Below are 21,134 nucleotides of genomic sequence, written 5' to 3' on the forward strand. Positions count from 1 at the left end.
CCAAAGACAATGGCACTGGGGTTTGATGCTACTTCATGTTCTGGCTTTGTGGGAGCCTAGCCGGTTTGGATGCTCACCTTCCTAGACCTAGATGGAGGGGGGAGGACCTTGGACTTTCCGCCTGACTGTTCTTAGGTCTGGAGAGGAAGGGGGAAAGGAGTTGGGGGAGGGGGAGTAGAATAGGAGGAAGGGGAGGGAAATGGGAGGATGGGAGGAGATGGAAATTTTTTTTCCAAGAAAAAATAAATAAATAAAAAGAAAGTTAGAAGAAGAAAGAGGAGGAGAATGAGGAGGAAAGAAACAATTTATTTGGGCTCATGGTTCCAGAGATTTTAGTTCACAGACATTTGGTCATGTTGTTTTGAGGGTCATGCTGCGATCCTTTAATACAGTTCCTCATGTTGTGGTTGAAACGTTTTTGCATCTTGATAAATCTCTCAGCTGACGCAATAATCTAAATCAGACCAAGTCAAACCAAATTAGAAAAAGACCAGGTTTAGTGGATGCCAGCACTCCCAGGTGGCTTTCTAGGCCCTCACAGAGGAGATGGAGAAGGAAGACTGGGAAACCACATGTTTGTGCTCTGGGGGCAGTTGAAATATTCTGTGGGAGTGGTCTTGAGCCTCCATAGGGAGGGGTCATCGTTTGGCAGGCTTTCTTGGAGGTTCAGTCTGAACTAAAGCAACTCCCAGAGGACAGGGCTTGGAATGAAACTTTCCAATCAAACATTCCAGACTCTTTGACTATAGGGGTGCCAGGGGCTGGGGTGACACTTCCAACCAAACAGTGATGACCTCCAAACATAAAATTATTTCCGTTGCTACTTCATAACTGCAATTTTGCTACTGTTATGAATCATAGTGTAAATATCTGTTTTCTGATGGTCCTAAGCAACCACCATGAAAGGGTCATCCTACCCAAAGGAGGCCACACTACACAGGTTGAGAGCCACTGTTTTCTTCCTACCTTCCCACACTGCCATGGGTTGGGAACCAAGCATTTAAAACATAGACCTTTGAAGAAGACATCCAAAACATAACAACTTCCACATCATATAATACTGTCACACAAACAAAAATGAAATTACTCAATCATTAATTAAATTCATGCCCAGCACACAGTTCTCACATATGAAAGGCAGATATGTGGCAACGTGTGGAAATAAAAAAACAGGTAATTGCCAGGCGATGGTGGCACACGCCTTTAATCCCAGCACTCGGTGCAGAGGCAGGTGGATCTCTGTGAGTTCGAGACCAGCCTGGTCTACAGAGCTAGTGCCAGGACAGGCTCCAAAGCCACAGAGAAACCCTGTCTCGAAAAACCAAAAAAAAAAAAAAAAAAAAAACCAACAGGTAATTATCTTAGCAGGGTTTCTATTGTTGTATACAGGCACCATATCCACAGCAACTCTTGTAAAGGAGAACATTTAATTGGGTCTGGATTACAGTTCAGACCTTAGTCTATTATCATCATGACAGGACATGGTAGTGTGCAGACACACAAGGTGCTGGAGAAGGAAGAAGGAACCTAAAGTTCTACATCTTGATCCTCAAGGAGCAGAAGGAGACTGTGTGCCATGCTGGGCATAGCTTGAGCATATAGAACCTCAAAAGCACACTTCCTCCAAAAAGATCATGATCTACTCCAACAAGGCCACACCTCCTAATAGTGCCACTCCCTATGGGCCAAGCATTCAAACACATGAGTCTATGGGGGTCATGCCTATTCACCACAGTAATGTGGTACAACTTTGGACAATGATAATCAGTTCTAAGAAGATAAACTAATAATTGCTTTTAGAGGATATTGGTAACCTCACATGGTTGTAAACACAAGCTTTAACTCATAACCTCAAGTCACTGCTTCCACTTTATGATGTGTATTTGAGAGAGAACTTGAAGCCATGCATTCTGCAAGTTAGGCACTCGCTAGTCAATGGTCTACTCTATCAACTGCCAACTTGGTGAAAAAGCAAAACAAACTAAAACCAACAATAAAAATAGTGGATCTAAAACCTCTAAGTTGAATTGTGGGATATAGGTTTTCAGTTTAAGTTTTATGATACATCATTTGATGGAAAAAAATTGAACTGTCATGTTCAGAAGCATGGCAATATGGACATACTAAGGATATATTATATATCTCAAAACAGAAAAGAATTTGAACATAATATACCTCAGTGTATGTGAACAAGTACTAGTGAGCACTGGGGAAAGTCCTAACAGTGACCAAGCACTAGTGAACACTGGGGAAGTCCTAATAAAACACAAGTACTAGTGAACACTGGGGAAAGTCCTAACAGTGAATGGAATTGGGTGGCCAATGAAAATGGAGTGAGAAATGAGCCTTTCCCTTTGGTTCTGTTAAGAAACAAATATTTGTCAAAAGGAATTTGAAACCTAACTCTATTGAGCAAGGGTAAATCCCGTAATAAAAGCACCATGTTCTTACAGATCAGAGACTTACTCAGTGGAAACAGCTTGCTTTGTGAAAGCTTTCTTTAAAAAAATCACAGAACCAACAAGGCAGGAGTACAATAAAACATTAATAGATATTTGTAACAGTAATTGTTCTTTGTAATAAAAACCCAGATTCAGATACGGAGGTTAATGCTGAAGGATCAGAGAAGCAGAGCCACCATCCACGAGAGAGTTCTTACCTCTATCTCAGACAGAAGGGGTGATCCCATCTCTACAAATCCTCAGACAGAAGGCTGTCTCTATGAAACCTCAGAACTCTCTGCCCAACCATATCCCTTCCTGTCTCCACCTTCCTACTGTTATGAATCGCAATGCAAATATCTGTGTTTTCTGATGTTCTTAAGCATCCCCTGTGAAAGGGTCATCCTACCCCAAGAAGGCCACACTCCGCAGGTTGAGAGCCACTGTTCCCTACCTTCCTTCCCACAGTGGGATTAAAGGTATGTGACTCCCAACTGCTAGGATCACCTATGTATGATCTGTTTCTCTTTTAGACAGATTCAGTCTCATATAGCACGGGGTGGCCTTGAACTCACAGAGACCCATGGGCCTCTGCCTTCTGAGTACTGGGATTAAAGGTGTGTGCCACCACTGCCTGGCCTCTATGGCTAACTAGTGCCTTAGCTCTGCACTCTGATCTTCAGGCAAGCTTTATTTGTTAGATAACAAACAGATTATCACTTCGGCTATTTGTGAGTTTAACTCATCTACTGAGGAAAATGGTTTAAATAGGAGTTAGAAGACAAACCACAACTACAGTTACTGTAAACACACACACACACACACACACACACACACACACACACCTAAAACAACTGGATTTTAAAGGTTGAGGTTTTAAATAGATCCATGGGTATATTAGACAAATACAAAGTAAATGGGACCACAGATGAAAATATTGAAGAGTAGAAGGAGAGTTTATATCCCAAAGCTTCTATTACAATTAAACAAATGATAGAACCTTCCTCTAGACTGTGAAATTTTCAATAAAGATACGAGATGTTATGACTTTTCCCTAAATAATGTGGCAGCAACATATATAAAGCAAAAATTGTGAGACAATAGAGAACTCCACAAAAGCATACTAATTCTAATTCTTAATTAGAATCTAATTCTCTAGAATATTCTAACACACAACTTTCAGTTTGCAAACTTTGAGCGAGGAAAAAAGTATGTTCATACAAAAACTAAAGTAAAATTAATAATGCAAATTAGGCCACAAAAAAAATTTAAAAAATTCCAAAAGTAGACATACTGCAGACGCTATCATTTAACTATGAGCTAGTGGAAAATTCTGGATCGTTTCAGGAACCCAGAAGACAATTATGTTTGGAAATTATAAACAAAATCTCTTTTAACAACTCTTGGGTCAAAAGAAATTTCAGCCAGCCCCTCAATAGAATAGCATCCATTGTCCTAGCAACAGATGTCACCTCGGAGATGCCAGTCTCTTGACAGTCACTGCTAATCCTTCAGCCCCAGCTGACCAGCAACTACAGAATCTTAATTCAAAACATCATGCAAACAGCCCCAGTAGAGTTCTGACGACCTTGCAACCATGTAAGAGTGGACAGTTACACCGCTGTTTAAACTGATAATGCATGGGATGGAAGGGAAATTATTCATATTTGCTTTCTGAAACAATGTATTCATACCAAGAGCATAAAAAATTATAAAAACTGCAAATAAGATATCAGAGAGAAATATCACACATGAATATCAATGGAAAACTTTAAATAAAATATTAGACAAAATAGTCCATCAGCACACTGAAGAAATATAATCCATCATGGCCAGAAACCATTTATATTAATATTATATATAAAAAGATAAAATAATAACTCACACGGTCATCTCTGTGAGCCTAAAAGGGCATCAGATAAAAATCAACTTCCCTTTTAAAACACTCAAAAACTAAAAAGAAACAGTGAGTATGTTTGCATGGGAAAACCTAACAAGCCTTCCAGAGCTCACCACAGATCAGAGAAAAAAAGCACTGACAATCACATGCGCTCAAGTGGAGGACAAACCCCACACCCAAGACTGTGACATCACCTTACACTGTGTAGAATGTGAGTGGCAAGACAGGACTCACGCCTTCACCTTTCAGTCTTTCCTCAAAATGTGTCTTTTCCATAAAGATTTCCATGGCTGCCTGCTGGTGGTCTGCTTTTTGGAAGCATCCAATGCTTTTATCGTCCTGTGTTACTTAGTTCACCCTAATACAAACTTTAATTATTTATTGTGCTTTTTTTTTTATTTCTCACATGCAGATAATGTGTCAAAGGGGGAATTTCATCCTTTCTACTTAAAACACTTAGGACAGTGGTTTGTTCATGACAAGTCCAAAAATACTTGCTTAAGGACAAATTAAATAGAAGAGGACATTAGAAGCATAAACTTTGTCTGTAAGACAAAACCAAAATTATTTGGGAGCAATGTCATTGTATATCTAGGAAATGAAATATCAACTACCAACACATGATAGAAAGAATTTAATGAAAAAAGCTACAAATTGATGTATATCTATATCTTTCAAAGATATTCTTGATATGTATTTATAAAATATGTCAGATATAACGACTATTTAGAACATTTAAAAGTCAAAGTAGTTCCATCAACAGTATTCACAAAAAGATGCCTAGGAGGGATTTAATAAAGAAGAGGTAAGCCCCAATGCAAACCAAAAGGCAGCCTGAGGAATCTGAAGAGCGATGCAAGCGTGCATGCTGGAGAAGCAGATTCAGCACGTTACAGTTGACATGTGTTTAAATGCAACTTATTCTTTAAAGATATTAACTAGTACATTTTTAGCAGAACAATAGTCTTATTTTACAGTTCATAAGCAAAGAAAAGTCAAAAAATTCTGAAAAAACAGGACAAAGAAATGAGATGAAGATAAAAAAAATAAAATCCATAAAAATTCAAACAGTGTGGGGTCTGTGCCTAAAAGGATGCATGAGAGGATCAGTACGACAGATACCATAGGTTGTCCATGAGTAGAGCCAAATGCACATAGAAGATTCGTATGTGACCAGAACGAAGAGAAGCTCAGGACATGGCTTGTAGTGCACACCCTTCATTCTGTAGGATAAATAACAAATGAAAAAGAAATGTTTCATGTTAAACAATGAAATCCTAGAGGATTAGTACGACAGATACCATAGGTTGTCCATGAGTAGAGCCAAATGCACATAGAAAATTCGTATGTGACCAGAACGAAGAGAAGCTCAGGACATGGCTTGTAGTGCACACCCTTCGTTCTGTAGGATAAATAACAAATGAAAAAGAAATGTTAAATGCAAGCAATGAAATCCTAGAGGATCAAGAAAATCTAAGGGCAGCCCTTTATAGTCCTGCAGTGTACTGCAATGGCTGAGGGTAAAATTCAGACACCTTAACAACCTTGCATGCAGTAAACACTTCAGCAAAGCAAAAAGAAAATGTAAGGATGAGTGGCAAGGTAGATGAAATATTGCTGATTCATCCTTAAGATTTGTTCACATAGCATATAATCATCCTCTAGAAATGCATAAGAAAATTAGGACTATGAAAGATAAGTACACAAGACACAAGTGGCTCTTGACCAGTGAGAAGATGCTCAGCCTCATTCAGAAGATAATACAAATTAAATTACATACATGCCATGGGTTCCCCTTACCACTCTTCTTTCTCTCTCATCAAATTGGCAAAAAAAACCAACAATTTAATTAGCATCTTGGTTGCAAATCAGCAGGCCTCTGATGTGCTGCTGGTGGTAATATAAATCGGTAGGAGCACCGTGGAAGTTAATTTGGCAATATTTATCAAAATTGCACAGGCAAATAGGTTCTGACCAGCAAATTCTGCTACTGAGTTTTTGCTCTGATATTCGCCAACTGGCACCCATGACATGTCTGTGAGGCTGTCCCCTGAAACATGGTTCACGAAGCCTACACGTCATCGGGAAAGACCCACCTGCCCATTGTGTGGAACTCGTTAAATAAATCACAATACTTGTTGAAATAAGAGCAGCGGGGCTGCGTCCCCAGCACCCTGCCGCACGCATGGCTAGCTTTATGCCCGAAATAATTACACAGAAACTGTATTCTTTTAAACACTGTCTGGCCCCATTAGTTTCAGCCTCTTATTGGCTAGCTCTTACATATTAATCTAACCCATTTCTATTAATCTTTGTAGCCCACGAGCTGGCTTGCTATGTTAAAGTTAAAGCCTTCCTTTTTTTGTTTAAACAAAAAAAGGGGAAATGATGTGGGAATGATTTCTTATTAATAAAGAAACTGCTTAGGCCCATTTCATAGGCCAACACTTAGGTAGGCGGAGAAAACAGAACAGGATGCTGGGAGAAAGAAGCTGAGTCAGTGAGTCGCCATGGTTCCCGCACTCCAGACAGATGCAGGTTAAGATCATTCCTGGTAAGCCGGCTCGTGGACTACATAGAATAATAGAAATGGGTTAGATCAATATGTAAGAGCTAGCCAATAAGAGGCTGGAACTATTGGGGCCAGGCAGTGTTTAAAAGAATACAGTTTCCGTGTAATTATTTCGAGTATTAAGCTAGCCATGTGGGCGGCCGGGTGCTGGGGACGCAGCCCCGCCGCTCTTATTTCAACAAATACTCCCAATAGAGTGGAAACTATACTTTAAAAACTAAAAGCTATTTTTGTAATATCTATGTAAAAATATCCATAAGGACTTTGTGCAGAAGAGTAATACGCCATGGTCTTTGTCAACAATGGAGAAGAGAAATTGCATATTCCTTTGCTTTTATGGAACAATACATGTTAGGCACGGGAAGACCTTTTACTTCAAACTTTAAAAGTAATTTGTCACCTTTAATCATGAGAATAACTTGTCTTATTAAAAAAACTTCAAAATATTACTTTTTATGAAAATAGGAAGTAAAGTATTTGCTAGTTCAGAGTTTCAGGACTGAAACACTGGAGGTGAATAATACCTTACCAGGACTGAGTAAGGAATCCAGCATGCCACAGTGGCCAGAATTCCAGCATCCCTTTCTTCACATCCAGCTTTTCCCAAGCTCTTCATTTAAACTTTTTCTTTTATGCTTGTGGCTCTCATTTTTCCAGTTACAGCATGATGTTTATAGATATGGCCCTGAAGATCACTTAATCCTGCACTTTGTTTTTTTTTTCTGTCCATTTATTTTTTTAGATAGTATTTTAATTTATTCTTTGAAAAATTCATAGACGCATGTAGTGTGCCTTAATCATATCCACCATCCACTTTCCCCTTTACTTCTCCTGAGGCTTCCCTGGTACAACCAGCCTCTTCCCAACTCTCTTCTTTACTCTCACAACCTGTTGATACCAATTAGTGGTCCCATACATGCATGGGTATGGAGCAATACTGAGGGCTTGAGCAAACAACCAGTGGCCACACCCCTAAAATACAAGTGACTCTCCCTCCTCCCCCAATTGGCAATAGTTCCTCAGCTGGGGATTGTGGCCTTGGGGGTCTCCCAACCATACTGGAATTTCCACTGACTCCATCTAGTACAGTCTTATTCAGGTAAACACAGCTCCTATGAGCACCTGGAACCCACCGTTTCTGATCTGCCTGACTTTGGAGGAAGTGCCTCAGTTTCCACATGTGTAAAGCAGATGAAACCAACTATGTAGGTTTGGCTGTGAGAATGTAGTGGAACGCCTCCCATAGGCTGGTACATTCTCAATCTGCTACTTGCCTATTAGCTGTTAAGAATTCCTAGTGACCCAGATTTTTCTGGGCTTCTGAACTTCCCAATACGATGATGCAATCTCTGGATAACAATCCCTCTGTAGAGTGTTGGGAGGCCCTGATGGTCAGAGGTTGCCGTCTACAATGGCCTGGCAAGCTCTCTTCAAGCTTGGCAAAATGGAACAAAAATTGTTGGCAAAATTTCCAGCAGAGAGTTTCCTGTTCTCTATCTGATCTTACTCAGAGAATGTCTCTAAGCCCGGATGCCTGACTTTTCTCTACTGTGACCCCTGACACAGTTCCCTGCAAATGCTCTTCCCCTACTACCTTATGGTAATTAGGTGACATACTCTAGCTGCTTTGATAAGACCATGCTACTACTAATCCAGCTGTATGACAGGAGCATGCCACTCAATGCAAATTAGGTGATTCCCCAGTTACCATCTCCAACCCTACATATCTCCTATACTCTGGACTAAGCTGAGCTGAGGATATTCCCATCATGTTCACAGGCCAGACAAGAACCATCCTGCCACTTCTGCCCCCTTTGCCCTTATGGGTGAGCAAGGGACCAAGGGGAAGGAGGGGAGCCATACTAGAGTCCTAGCCAGAGGAGAGCATCACTGTCAGTCAGAGATTGCAGCAATCATACTTTTACTGTTCACACACTCCATCATTAATTTATGATAATTTCCTACCCTTAATTAAAACTTCACTCATTAAATACATTGGGTTTCTATTTAATAATTCCTTCACTCCTTAATTCAAATATAATATTCATCGTGCATTAAAAAGTCATCAGTATTTTTAGCACCTTTATCCCTAGTATTCACTAATATTTTTTTATTATGAAATGTCACTTGCTTCAGTGCGAATCAACTTACAGTGTTCCTCAATCACTATAATGGGGATATTTAAGTGACTTTTAATGTATTTATGTAACAGATGTCCTCTTGCTTCAAAGAAGCCCTCTTTTAAATATCAGTAATCCACGTTATTATCTATTAACTCAATTAATTGCTAATAAAGTTACTATCACCTACACGTGATGAATAACCTGCTCTAGTAATCATGAGCAAGAAATGCAGGAAGGACTCAGGCTGCTGGTGCAATCTCATCCTCCTGGAAAAAACCGAGAGCATTCGGATTAACCATCTGAAAACAAAGAGAGCTGCAAGGCATCTGAAATTGAACACTGACATTTTTGTTTTCAATAACTCTTTATCCTCTAACTTTCTCTAGCTCCTGTACACCGGAGACTAGCAGGGGGCATCATTAGACATGCAATAATCTATGCTTAATCCTTGGATAAAAAAAGCAAAACTTTTCAGTTTAAAAACTAAAGTATTTATATTATTGACATAATGATGTAGTTCAAGGTCAAATTGATGTTACCTTGCTATTGAATAAACACCTTATGTGTATGCTCTAAAACAAATAGCCGAATCTGTCCTTTGGAGGCAGAGAAGTAGGTGCAAGATAGATCTAAGTCGGCTACACTACCTGTAAAATAACTGCAGGTATGAACTGACACAGGGTGTGCCAAGAGTGTTCAAGGCAAAGTAGACCCCAAAATATTTAACTTTTTGGTCAGACTTTGGAAAAGGATAATCGTTCAACAACCAAAAAATGATGGTCAAGAGCATTTTAATGGAAGCAAATAAAATGAAAACTGAAGAACATAGCAAAGAATGTTTTAAGGGCTAAATATGTGGGTTACAAAATAAAATGATAGTGGGGGATAAAATAAATTAATAAACACCAATACAAAGTGATTTTGGTGTCAGGCAAATCCCATGACCAGTAGGAGGGTGAAGAGCCTTGCTACCAAGCACGGTGCCCTGGGTTCAATCCCTGGAACCCACATGGAGAGAATCGATTTCCACATGTTGTCCTCTGACCTCTTACCTGGCTCCATGGCATGCATTCACCCACCAACAAAATAAAAATGAATTTTTAAAGTAAAAAAGGACACTTTGATCCAAAGATTGGTTTTTATCAACACTGCTGTAGAAAGCAATAAGCACTGGAAACAAACAGATTTGAAGTCTGGGCTCTGTTGACCAGGCTGGCCTCGAACTCACAGAGATCCACCTGCCTTTGCCTGCCCAGGGATAGGATTAAAGGTGTGCGCCACCACCACCCAGCTGGATCTAAGTTAGTTTCTATGAGACCCCAGGACAGAGAGGGGTGAGTGCAATGCAGGATGGCTCTGAGCAGGTCCGAGTGTCTTTGCGTGCTCACCGCACTACAAACCCCTGGATTTCATCACTTATTCACCTCAGCTACCCAGAAGTAAGTCACTTGCCACAGAAAGTTGATTAGCTTAGTCACAGTGAAAGTCTGAGGTAGCAGAGTTGGGTCCCAAGACCAGATTGACAGATTTCTAAAGACCATTGAACTGAAGAGATGTCACAGAAGGTATGAGCACTTACTGTTCTTCCAGGGAATCTGAGTTTGGGTCCCAGCATCCATTTCTGTGGCTCACAACAGCCTGTAACTTCAGGTCCAGGATATTTAATGCACTATGGGCACCTGCATTCATGTGTGATTATGTGTGTGTGTGTGTGTGTGTGTGTGTGTGTGTGTGTGTGCATATACACACATGCACACATACAGGCACACAATTTAAAATAAAATTTATCTTAAAGATCACGCTCAGTTTCTGACCTCCAGTTTTTAATCAGGTCATCGGCTAGTGAGAGAAGCAACAACTAAAAGGTACATGGAGGTCTTAACTTTCAATAGCTGTTTAAATAACGGTGTCAATCAAAGTTGGGATAGACTATCAGGAAGAGAGCTAGGTTACCTCTGACTAAGCACCCAGGGTCCTGAACTTTCTGAATATTTCAACATCATCTGAAGAAAGTTCCCATCACCTTCTTCTGCTGGTCCTGCCTGCTTCATCTTTAAAGGCTTCGTGGATTCTGTGCTGAGATAGTTCTGATTTAACTAACACTCCCTGTTTCTTTCAGGTGAGAAATATTCAGACAATAACCCTAAAGTACAGTTACTGATGACATACGAGGACTCGAAGCTCACCATCCTGGTGAAACACATGAAAAATATCGTAAGTTACTCCCATGTCCAAAGAGACCAGATGCCCTCCATTGAGCAGACCATCCACCTCCTCTGGGCCATTAGTGTCGGCATTAGTAAAGGAAATGCATAATGAGTCTGATTCTGTTCCGCCAGTCAGTTGCCAAGTAATGACACAGAGACTTATGAAAGTTCAGCCTTAGCTTAGACTTGCTCCTAAGCTCTTATAACTTAAATTAACCTGTATTTTTTAATCTGCATCTTTCTCACTCATTATGCTCATTACCTCATCTCCATTCTGTCCTTCCTGCTTCCTCTGCCTCTGCCTGGTGACTCAGCCTTTCTTCTTCTCAGAGTTCTCTCTGACCAGAAGCCCCACATATACCTTCTGCCTAGCTATTGGTTGTTTAGCTTTTCATTAAACCAAGCACAGTGATACGTCTTCACACAGTATAAAGGAATATTCTGCAACAGAAATGGGTCTAACAGCCAAGTTTAAATGAGGACCAAGTAGCCAACGGCATTGTTTTTGTCTCAGTTTGAACATGATCTTTAGTGTAAAGGCTACAGAATCTCACAGGGAAAGTCATCTAGTGAACACGGGCCTATACGCCAAATGAAGGTCTAGGAAAACCCTGTGAATAGTCTCTGAGAAGGCAGGAATGGCTTGGTGCAGGGGAGAAACAGAGTGGTTTCCAAAAATTTCTGTGGCTCATCTGACGGAGCTCACAGGAAGACCTACTCTCTCTTACTGTGTGGCACCCTAGCTCCTATCTTCTGTCTCTGTAAAGCTAACAGCTTCTGGGGGGTTCCACCCAAAAGTCTCACTGTATCTTTATTTTTACTTCTGCATTATGATCTTAGTCATCACCTTCTTGTGTCATTGTTTAGATGTATTTCTTTCTCTTCAAGGAAGAATGGGATTTTGTTATCTTGGGTGTTTGCTGCATGTCCTTGAAACAGTGTTTTTAAATTTGTTTTCTTTTGTGCCAAACATTTCATCTTTGTTTCTTTCATTGTTAACTGGCATCTTCGGTTTTTTTTTTTTTCTATTCAATGACATTCTGTTATCCTGATGTTTCCTTGTGTGTGTGTGTGTCTATGTGTGTGTCTGTGTGTGCGTGTTCACAAATACATGTGTGCAATCACATTTGGGGGCTAGAAGTCAGACATTTTCTTCTATCAATCTCCATCTTACTTTTTGAGACAGGATCTCTCATTCAATCTGTAACTCACCGATTGGCTGGACTGGCTGACCAGTGAGCAACAGGTAGCTATGCACCTCCCTGGAACCAAGGTGACAGAATCATGCTGCCGATCCAGCTTTTATTATGATGCTTGGGACCTGAACTCAGGATCGCATGTTTGAGCATCAGGCCCTTTACCCACTGAGCCACCTTCCCAGCCCTTCCCTGGTTGTTCTTGATACTGTAGTCCTATTTCAATGTCTGTACCTAGAGGAAGTAGGTAGTTATTCCACTCTTTGTGATCTCTCTTTGTCAGGGAACATACATCAACACAGCAACCCTGTCTAGGAATTCTCGGCAGGTTTCCCATTGTGTTAAACAGAAGCAAGGTTTATTTGAATGGAAGTGTTTCAAGGCCATGATCCAGCTTCAAGGTGAGAGGGAGCAAATTAGACAGAAATGTTACAATACATGGAGATTTAAATGTGATGGAACCTTAAAGGCAAGGTGAACCTTTCCTCTGAGGCCTACAGAAGAGCTTCATTAAGAATTAAAATCAGAGAGATATGGAGAAAGAAAGATCACCACCTAACAAAGGATGGTAATTCTCTGGGAGGCCAGAAAGCTTTCTGTGTCATGGGGCAAGTAAAAAATGAACTCAGTGTGGGCATAGTGAACAGAAAGGGAAACTAAGCATCACTAGCTCCTCCAAACAGGCCCTGCACATGACATGGCTACCAGAGACAACTCATGACGTGCACTAAGCCAACTCAGTTGCGGCTCTATTCCTTGTGCATGTAAGTCTTTCAGGGTGTGTTTGGAAGGATCTAAGGCAGCAATCTCCTCACCACATGACATGTGTCTGGTACACACTACATTTAATAAATATTTATTCAGTGAACAAGGAATTGGCATAACTTGCAGGGGATGCATCCGTTAGAAGACAATGTTAGCCAGAGAGTCTAGGACGTTTCTCGCTAAATCTGTAGTGTTCACAGTTGTCAGGTCTTGAAATATCTGAACACATACTTTCAAGGTTTAGTAGATGTTTTATTTATTAAAATAACTTCCTGAAAATGTAGCACCATCAATAGAGTCCTTGCCGAGGTTCAGTCTCCAGCACTGACTATAGCAGGCGTGGTAACACACATCTGAAATCCTAGCACTTGGGAGACGGAGGCAGGGGTATCAGAAGTTTAGGGTCATCCCCAGTTATGTAGCACATTTGGGGCCAGCCTGATAAACTAAAAGTCTCTGTCTCAAAATGAAGTAATTATCCTCCATTGTTTCGAGTAAGAGAACTGTTGTAAATCAGAGTAGCAGTTGCTCCAGAAATTTTTACATTGGAACATGAGGATTCAGTCAAATATAATTTATGGTTATATGTGTGTTCATGGCTCTTGATCATCTATATCATCATGTGACAAAAAGAATAGTAAGAAATATTGCTAAGTCTAAAGAGTTTATATAAATTTGTTGTCTACTTGTTAGCCATGAAAACAGTCCCCTTGGAAATGACCTATTTGGTTCAGTAATGTTTTCATTACTCAAAACAATTTAGAAGAATGCCTGTTGAAATTGCTTTCATATCTGGGATGCAAATCTCACAGTGATCTGGGTGACTTTTTTCAATGGCCATGCCTAATTTTTGATCAAAAAAAAATATTAACTAAGTTGGTCACCTAGTCCATCCAACCAATGAATTTCAAAATTACATTTGACAGTTTCCAAAAAAAATGTATTTTACACTTACGAAGTCAAGCCTACCAATGAGGCCATTCAAAGCCAGGAAGAATAGGTGGTAAGCGTTAGAATGAGATACGGAGAAAAAGTGAGTAAAGAGTCAACGGTCACAAGGTCCCCCTGAGGGTTCAAAGGGGCATGGCTGTGTGATGTCAGTGCCCACAGAACATTATTAATACTGGCCCAATGCTCTCTCTCCATCTACTTCCTGCCTCTGCTTTTAGTCTTTCTTGTTTGTTTTGCTTTGTTTGCTCTGTTTTGAGGTAGGTTCTCACTATGCATCCTAGGCTGGCCTGGAACTCACTATGTGCCCTCAAGCTGACAGTGACCCTCCTTCCTCAGCCTCCAGAGCATTAAGGTTACACAGGCATCCATCATGGTGATTCTGGGTTTTCTCCTGACATGGAGAAAGTCATAACTCCAAGTTTCAGTTTGAGATCTCTTCTCTTTTTCTACTTTTAGCTTCACAACTTCCAATTCTTGTCATTTTCTTTACAACCTCTTTTCATTGTTCTCCCCAAATCCAGAGCTGGTTAGAAGGCTTCTCAAAATTCCCATCAGCATCTCAAACTCAGTATGCTCCAAATCCAACTTTTGATAGCTACCCCCTAAGCACGAGTCTCATCTTGTCCATCACCATTTCACTCTCTGCCTTCAAGTGACACATGCTGAAGCTTTTAGCCATCTAATTCCACTCCTCTTACAGGATACATCTATCCTATATGGAGATTCTATTTATTTGTAGCATAAACCCAGAAGCTCAGACTTTCCCATCTGCATTGCTTCAAATCACCATCATTCCCCCACCTAAACCATCGCGCTATCCTTTTAAAGTTTTGCTTGCTTCTGCTCCTGTTGCTTTTCATCTGTACTGAATTCAGTAGCTCTAATACTGCTGTGGGAAGAAAGTCCCATTCCTGCCATTTCTTTCTTCAGAGTCCTTTGAAGTTTCATCTGACGTACAATGAAATCAAGATACCTAATGTCATCCAAAATTGTGCACGTCTAGTTGCTTGACAGGCTCAACCTCGGCTCTGACCTCAATCTCTCCATCCATCCCAGCCTCAGTGACTCCTTACTCTGCCTGGAATATGAAGGCATGTTGCTGCCCCAGGACCTTTGTACCCACTGATGGCCCAGTCATACATGTCAGACACATCCTTGTCATCTCTTCAGTGAGTCCTCTGCCATATGAAAGAGCCCTCCAATCCTATTCAGTTGTTGCTTCAAATCTGTCAAATACTAGTTTCAAATAGCGGATCATTTCTCATATAGACAACTAAGAGCTAGGATTCTTTTCAAATTTGAAAGCCATCTCCAAAGTTCTCTGCGTGTTTCAGACATTGTTTATTTTAAGTGTGTGTGTGTGTGTGTGTGTGTGTGTGTGTGTGTGTGTGTATTTAGATGCACATGGGTGTAGGTGTCTATGGAGGCCAGAAGCATCTGATGTCCTGGAGCTGGTGATACAGGAGGAAGTGGATTGCTCACTGTGGGTGCTGAGAACAGAACTTAGTTCTTATACAGGAGCAGTATACACTCTTAACGGCTGAGCCATCTCTGCTACCCTCAGAGTGTTGTTAAACCATTATTTCCCCCACTCATCTGAAAATAGGTTATATTTTAATATGGGGGACACAAAAATATCTAACAAATTATTAAACTATTTCCTTTGCCTATTTCCAGTTCTAATTGTTATTTAATTTTAAATCTTTCAATGTGTTCATGTACCAAAGTAATCAGACTCCAGAAGTTGTGCTTGATTTTATATTAATATTAAAATGAATTATTATGCCCAAACTCCTGTTGTATTATATTAAGTTTGATGAAAGGAATTGTTTATCTTATATTAAATCTTCAAAGCTTTGTTCTAGGAACCCCTTTCCTCCTATGAGAACACAGGCTCAAACAAAACTGCTTTAAAATATCCTTTCTCGTTCAAAGAAGCATAATATGAGTTACTCTAGTGATCACAGCCGACAAATGACTGCAGTTATACAGAGGCATGGTCAAGACATCTAACAATATTCCAGCTTGTATGGTAAAGAAACTTTTATCATCATTTGGACTTGAAATATTTTGTAAAACTCTAGGGCTCTTCCAGGTTCCCCGTTTTAGATACTCTTCCCACTGTTTCTGCAGCCTTCCCATGTGCATATCCTCCTGAGATCAGAATCTCCCCTGGTGTGCACAGTGTCTCCTCTTTGTGTCCCTTTGACACAATTTGAATATTCCCAGGCCCTCAAACTTACCACTAGAATGAGCCAGTGGTTCTAAATCTCCCCATTATGTCTCTCTGTCACATCAAGTCAGTAGTTGTTTAGAATGAGCTGAAGTGATGTCCCAACACACAGAAGTTGCCTGGCTGGGCAATGATCTCAGAGGACACAAGACAGAAGGAAACATTTTCTTATGAAGGAAAGATAAAACAGAGTCAGCCATCTCAAAAACAAGCCCATGTGTTTCCAATTCACAAAAGACACTTCGCTTTGTTCATGTGTTTATTGGTCATTTGTACTTCTTTGTTTGAAAAGTGTCTCTTTCATTCGCCAGTTTTATTGTTTGAAGTAGGCATTTTGTTTTATTTTTCAGTTTTTTAGCTTGTATATTAATTCCCTGACAAATGAGTTCTTTGCTAAGATTCTTTCCTAGTTTACAGTCTGTATTTTCTACTTGTTTCTTTTGCTGTGCCAAAGCTTTTAAATGCAATGCAATCCCATTTGGAAATCTTTCCCATTATTTTCTTAGCTATTGCTGATCCATTTAGAAAGTCACTGCTATGCCTAGATCTTGGAGTGTTCCTCCTGTATTCGGCTAGTGGTTCAGCATTTTAGGTCTGCCATCGGGTCTGTTACATAGTATGAGCTGATTTTTGTTTGCCATGAGAGATAATCTAGTTTCAGTCTTTAATTTTCTTTCATCTGTGTGAGTGTTTTTAGCTGTACGTGTGTGTGTGTGTGTGTGTGTGTGTGTGTGTGTGTGTGTGTGTGTGTGAACCATGCATGTACATTGTTTATAGAGGCCAGACAGAGGTGACAAATTCCCTGGAACTGGAGGGACAGACTATTGTGAGCCATCAGGTATGTGCTGGGAATCAAACCCAGACCCTCTGCAACAGCAGCTAGTGTATTTAACCACTGTCTTTCTAGCCCCTAGTTCCATTTTTCTTTATATGTAAGTACTGTTTTCCCTTTTTCCAATTCCACTTGTTAAAAGAATCTGGTTTTTGCCTATGTTTTATTATTATTTTAAATTCTCTCTCTCTCTCTCTCTCTCTCTCTCTCTCTCTCTCTCTCTCTCGTGTGTGTGTGTGTGTGTGTGTGTGTGTGTGTGTGTGCACTTGAGTTCAGGTGCCTGCAGGAGCCAAAAGAGAGTGTCATACTACCTGGAGCTGGAGTTACAGGCAGTTGTGAGCCTCCTGACATGGGTCCTAGAAACTGAACAAGGGTCCTCTGGAAGAGCAGCAAGTACTTTTAATTGCTGAGTCATCTCTTCAATACTCAGATTTTTCCTATATTTTTAATAGTTTTATCAAAATCAGATAGCTGTAGCTGTGAGGGTTTCTTTTTTTCTGTGCCCTAACTAACCTGCTGTTTGCTTCTCACCATGGTTCTGTAGTACAGTTGAAGCCAGCCACTGGGATACCTCCTGCACTTCTCTTTCTGATAAGGATTGTTAGTAACTCTAGGTCTTTGTGCTTTCATTGAAATGTTGACTTGGGATAGAAGGGATTTGCAAAGAATGTCATTGGAATTTTCCTGGAGACTCCACTGAATGTGTAGCACCCTTGATATTATGGGCATTTGCTTAATGTTGATGGGATGTTTGCCCAACCATGTAGGGCCTTCCAAGGTCTTCCTTCTTAGAAATCATTATTAACATCCTCTTTTGAGTTTATACCTAAGTGTTACGTTTTTGCTACATTCTATGAATAGAATGATTTTTCTTGACTTCTTTTCAGTGAGTTTTTTGCCACATAGAAAATCTAAAAGTTTGTAAGTTTGATTTTTATACATTGCTGCTTTGATGAGTGTATTTGTAATCCTTAATGATGACCAATTATTTTTCAAAGAAATCAATCCTACATTTTTCTATGAACTTATTACCATCAATCTCCTTTTAATACCAACAGCTTTAATCTTTGTTTTCATTATTTATTTTGTTGCCAGGTGTCTATGAGTCTTTGCTCTCCATATGTTCTCAAAATTTCCTTTGAAATACTCTTTCTAATATCTTGCCTTATCGGCCTTTCAATATTTAGGTTCCTGACTGAAGCTAATCTTGAAACTATTCTCCTACTTTAATATATTGTGACTTCAAAGATAATAGGAAATTCCCCCCAAATTTAAATCTCTATTTTTAATCTTTCTCTGAATTCCTTTTTTACATTTCTCACTGTCTGAAGGACATTTATACTTTGATATCTTTTCATCTCAAAAATTCCAAATTGCTCCTCTGCTTTCCACAAAGACCTTTTCTAACTCTGGCACTACTTGTTACTTAGTTTCTGTGTCACCCTCACCTAATGACTGACTAAAACTTCACTCTAACTTATATTCCATCTTTCAATTATTTTATTCTTATACATAGTTATCAACAAATCCATTCAGTTCCCTTTCATGTCTATTATGCTCTAAATGCTATTCAATATTTTCTATTCATCTGTGAATTATTTACTAGTTGCTATGACATTCTTTCCTTTGTTTCAGTATTTCAGACATGTCCAACCTTTTAACACTGTTACATGATAATGTCATCTACAAAGTTCACACTCAAGAAACTGTAGAATTAAGTTACAAAAAAACACACTAAAAGGTTCACATTCATAGCTTTCTTGGGGATCTGCAACCACAGGGCATAAATAACACAAGCCACAGAGGAGATAGAATAGAAAAATGTTACAGATTTATTCACAAGCAAATACTTAAAGACAATAAGTCCAATTTTAAATTTGTCAAACATCCTTATCTACCAGTATATTTTGAGTGTCCAGACATGTATTGCAACTCAGTTGCAAGTGTTTTAAGAATATCTCTATTTTTCAGTATGTTAAAGGATTCTTCACTAATAGCATAAACACTAAAATACTGCATGGGAGCTCGTGTACACTCTGAGTTAAAACTCAAATCCAAAACCCATGGGTCTTCATTTTGCCTAACACCTCAGCTGTGTTCACCCCAGTTCCTCGGGGTATTCAGTGCTGTATTCTTCTTTGGACCTTCCTTCTTCACTGTTTCCCTCAGGAGAGACTCTTCTCCTCACATACTTTTTCAAATACTGAAACCAAATGCAGAAGAACAGAAGGACATTTTTAAACAGTGAGAAAAAAGGAAAGCACCAGGAAAGATGAAGTAGTGTAGGAAGAAACCACCTGAAAAACAGAGAAGTTGGATGGCAGCACAGAATCTTCTAAGTATCCAAGAACAGAGTCCTCAACTTGGGATTTTGTGAGCAAAGATAATATCTTCAAAGACATGAGAAAAGAAAGAAACACACATACAGAGAGAGAGAGAGAGAGAGAGAGAGAGAGAGAGAGAGAGAGAGAGAGAGAGAGACCCAAGCAGGCAAACTGCAAACAAATGAAAACGCTACCGTTTTATATCTTCCAAGTTTTCTAATAAAAACTAAAGCAACATCATGAAATAATTTGTCCTTTATAGCACAGGTAGCTAGAGCTGCAGTTTTTCTCCTGAGCATCCCTTTAGCTGTAGCCTCCAAATGTTGGTATGTTGTTTTCCATTGTCCTTCAGTTTAAAATTATTCTAATTGATTCCATCTTTGTGAATTATTTGGATCTGCATTGTTTTGTTACCAACTGTTTAGAAAACTGTCAGAGGCAGGGCTGTCTGCAATATCTACTTTAATTCCACTCTGGTCCCAAGTCAGAGAACTGAGGGAAAGAGGGAGGCAAAGACACCCACCCACTTCCAGAAACTGATTGGGAATCAAATCCATCAATACAACTTAGAAAGTCAAATTTGTCTGTTGCGGGGTTGGTAAAGATCTTCTCCCAGTCAGTGGGTTGCCTTTTTGTCTTAGTGACAGTGTCCTTTGCTTTACAGAAGCTTCTCAGTTTTAGTAGGTCCCATTTATTCAATGTTGCCCTTAATGTCTGTGCTGCTGGGGTTATACCTAGGAAGCGATCGCCTGTGCCCATCTGTTGTAGGGTACCTCCCAATTTCTCTTCTATCAGGTTCAGTGTGCTCAGACTGATATTGAGGTCTTTGATCCATTTGGACTTGAGTTTTGTGCATGGTGATAGATATGGGTCTATTTTCAAAGTCCCAATGAGGAACAGAAGGAGGGAGAAGATGAGCAAGGAAGTCAGGACCAAGAGGGGTGCACCCACCCATGGAGACAGTGGGGCTGATCTATTGGGATCTCACCAAGGCCAGCAGGATTGTGACTGAAAAAGCAGGGGATAAACCCGGACTCTCTGAATATGGCGGACAATGAGGGTTGCTGAGAAGCCAAGGACAATGGCACTGGGTTTTGATCCTACTTCTTGTTCTGGCTTTGTGGGGGCCTAGCCAGTTTGGATGTTCACCTTCCTAGACCAGGATGGAGGGGGGAGGACTTTGGACTTTCCACAGGGCAGGGAACCCTGACTGCTCTTCAGACTTGAGAGGGAGGGGGAGAGGAGTGGGGGGAGGGCGGGAGGAGTGGGAGGCTGGGAGGAGGCGGAAATTTTTTTTTCTCAATAAAAAAAAGAAAATGTAAAAAAAAAAAAAAGAAAGTCATTGCTTACAGAGATGATGGTTGCTCCTAAGGACATCTTAAATAAGGATGTTATAAACAACAAACTAGGGCCTGGGCCTGTAGTTCAGTGTGTGCTGAGGCTGGTAAAGTGTTTCCTCAGTGTGCACCAAAACCCTGGTCTCAGCCTCATACCTGGTGGTAAAGTCTTAGAATACCGGCAAGAGGGCGGGAGAAGTAAGAGGATCCGAAGGCAATTTAAGGACATAGTTCACGTGATCCGAGTCTCTCT

At 40.2% G+C, this 21,134-nt stretch overlaps 1 protein-coding gene across 1 annotated transcript in view; it reads left to right on the forward strand.

Moving 5' to 3' along the window:
• Positions 1 to 21,134, forward strand: part of Pik3c2g (phosphatidylinositol-4-phosphate 3-kinase catalytic subunit type 2 gamma) — a 361,584-nt gene that overhangs the window by 320,365 nt on the left and 20,085 nt on the right. Inside the window, exon 32 of the mRNA XM_005364544.1 lies at positions 11,156 to 11,250. Within this exon, the coding sequence (XP_005364601.1) occupies positions 11,156 to 11,250 (95 nt within the window). The remainder of the gene's footprint in view (positions 1 to 11,155; positions 11,251 to 21,134) is intronic.

Source organism: Microtus ochrogaster (genome assembly GCF_000317375.1).
Source record: "Microtus ochrogaster isolate Prairie Vole_2 chromosome 14 unlocalized genomic scaffold, MicOch1.0 chr14_random_2, whole genome shotgun sequence".
Classification (NCBI taxonomy): domain Eukaryota; kingdom Metazoa; phylum Chordata; class Mammalia; order Rodentia; family Cricetidae; genus Microtus; species Microtus ochrogaster.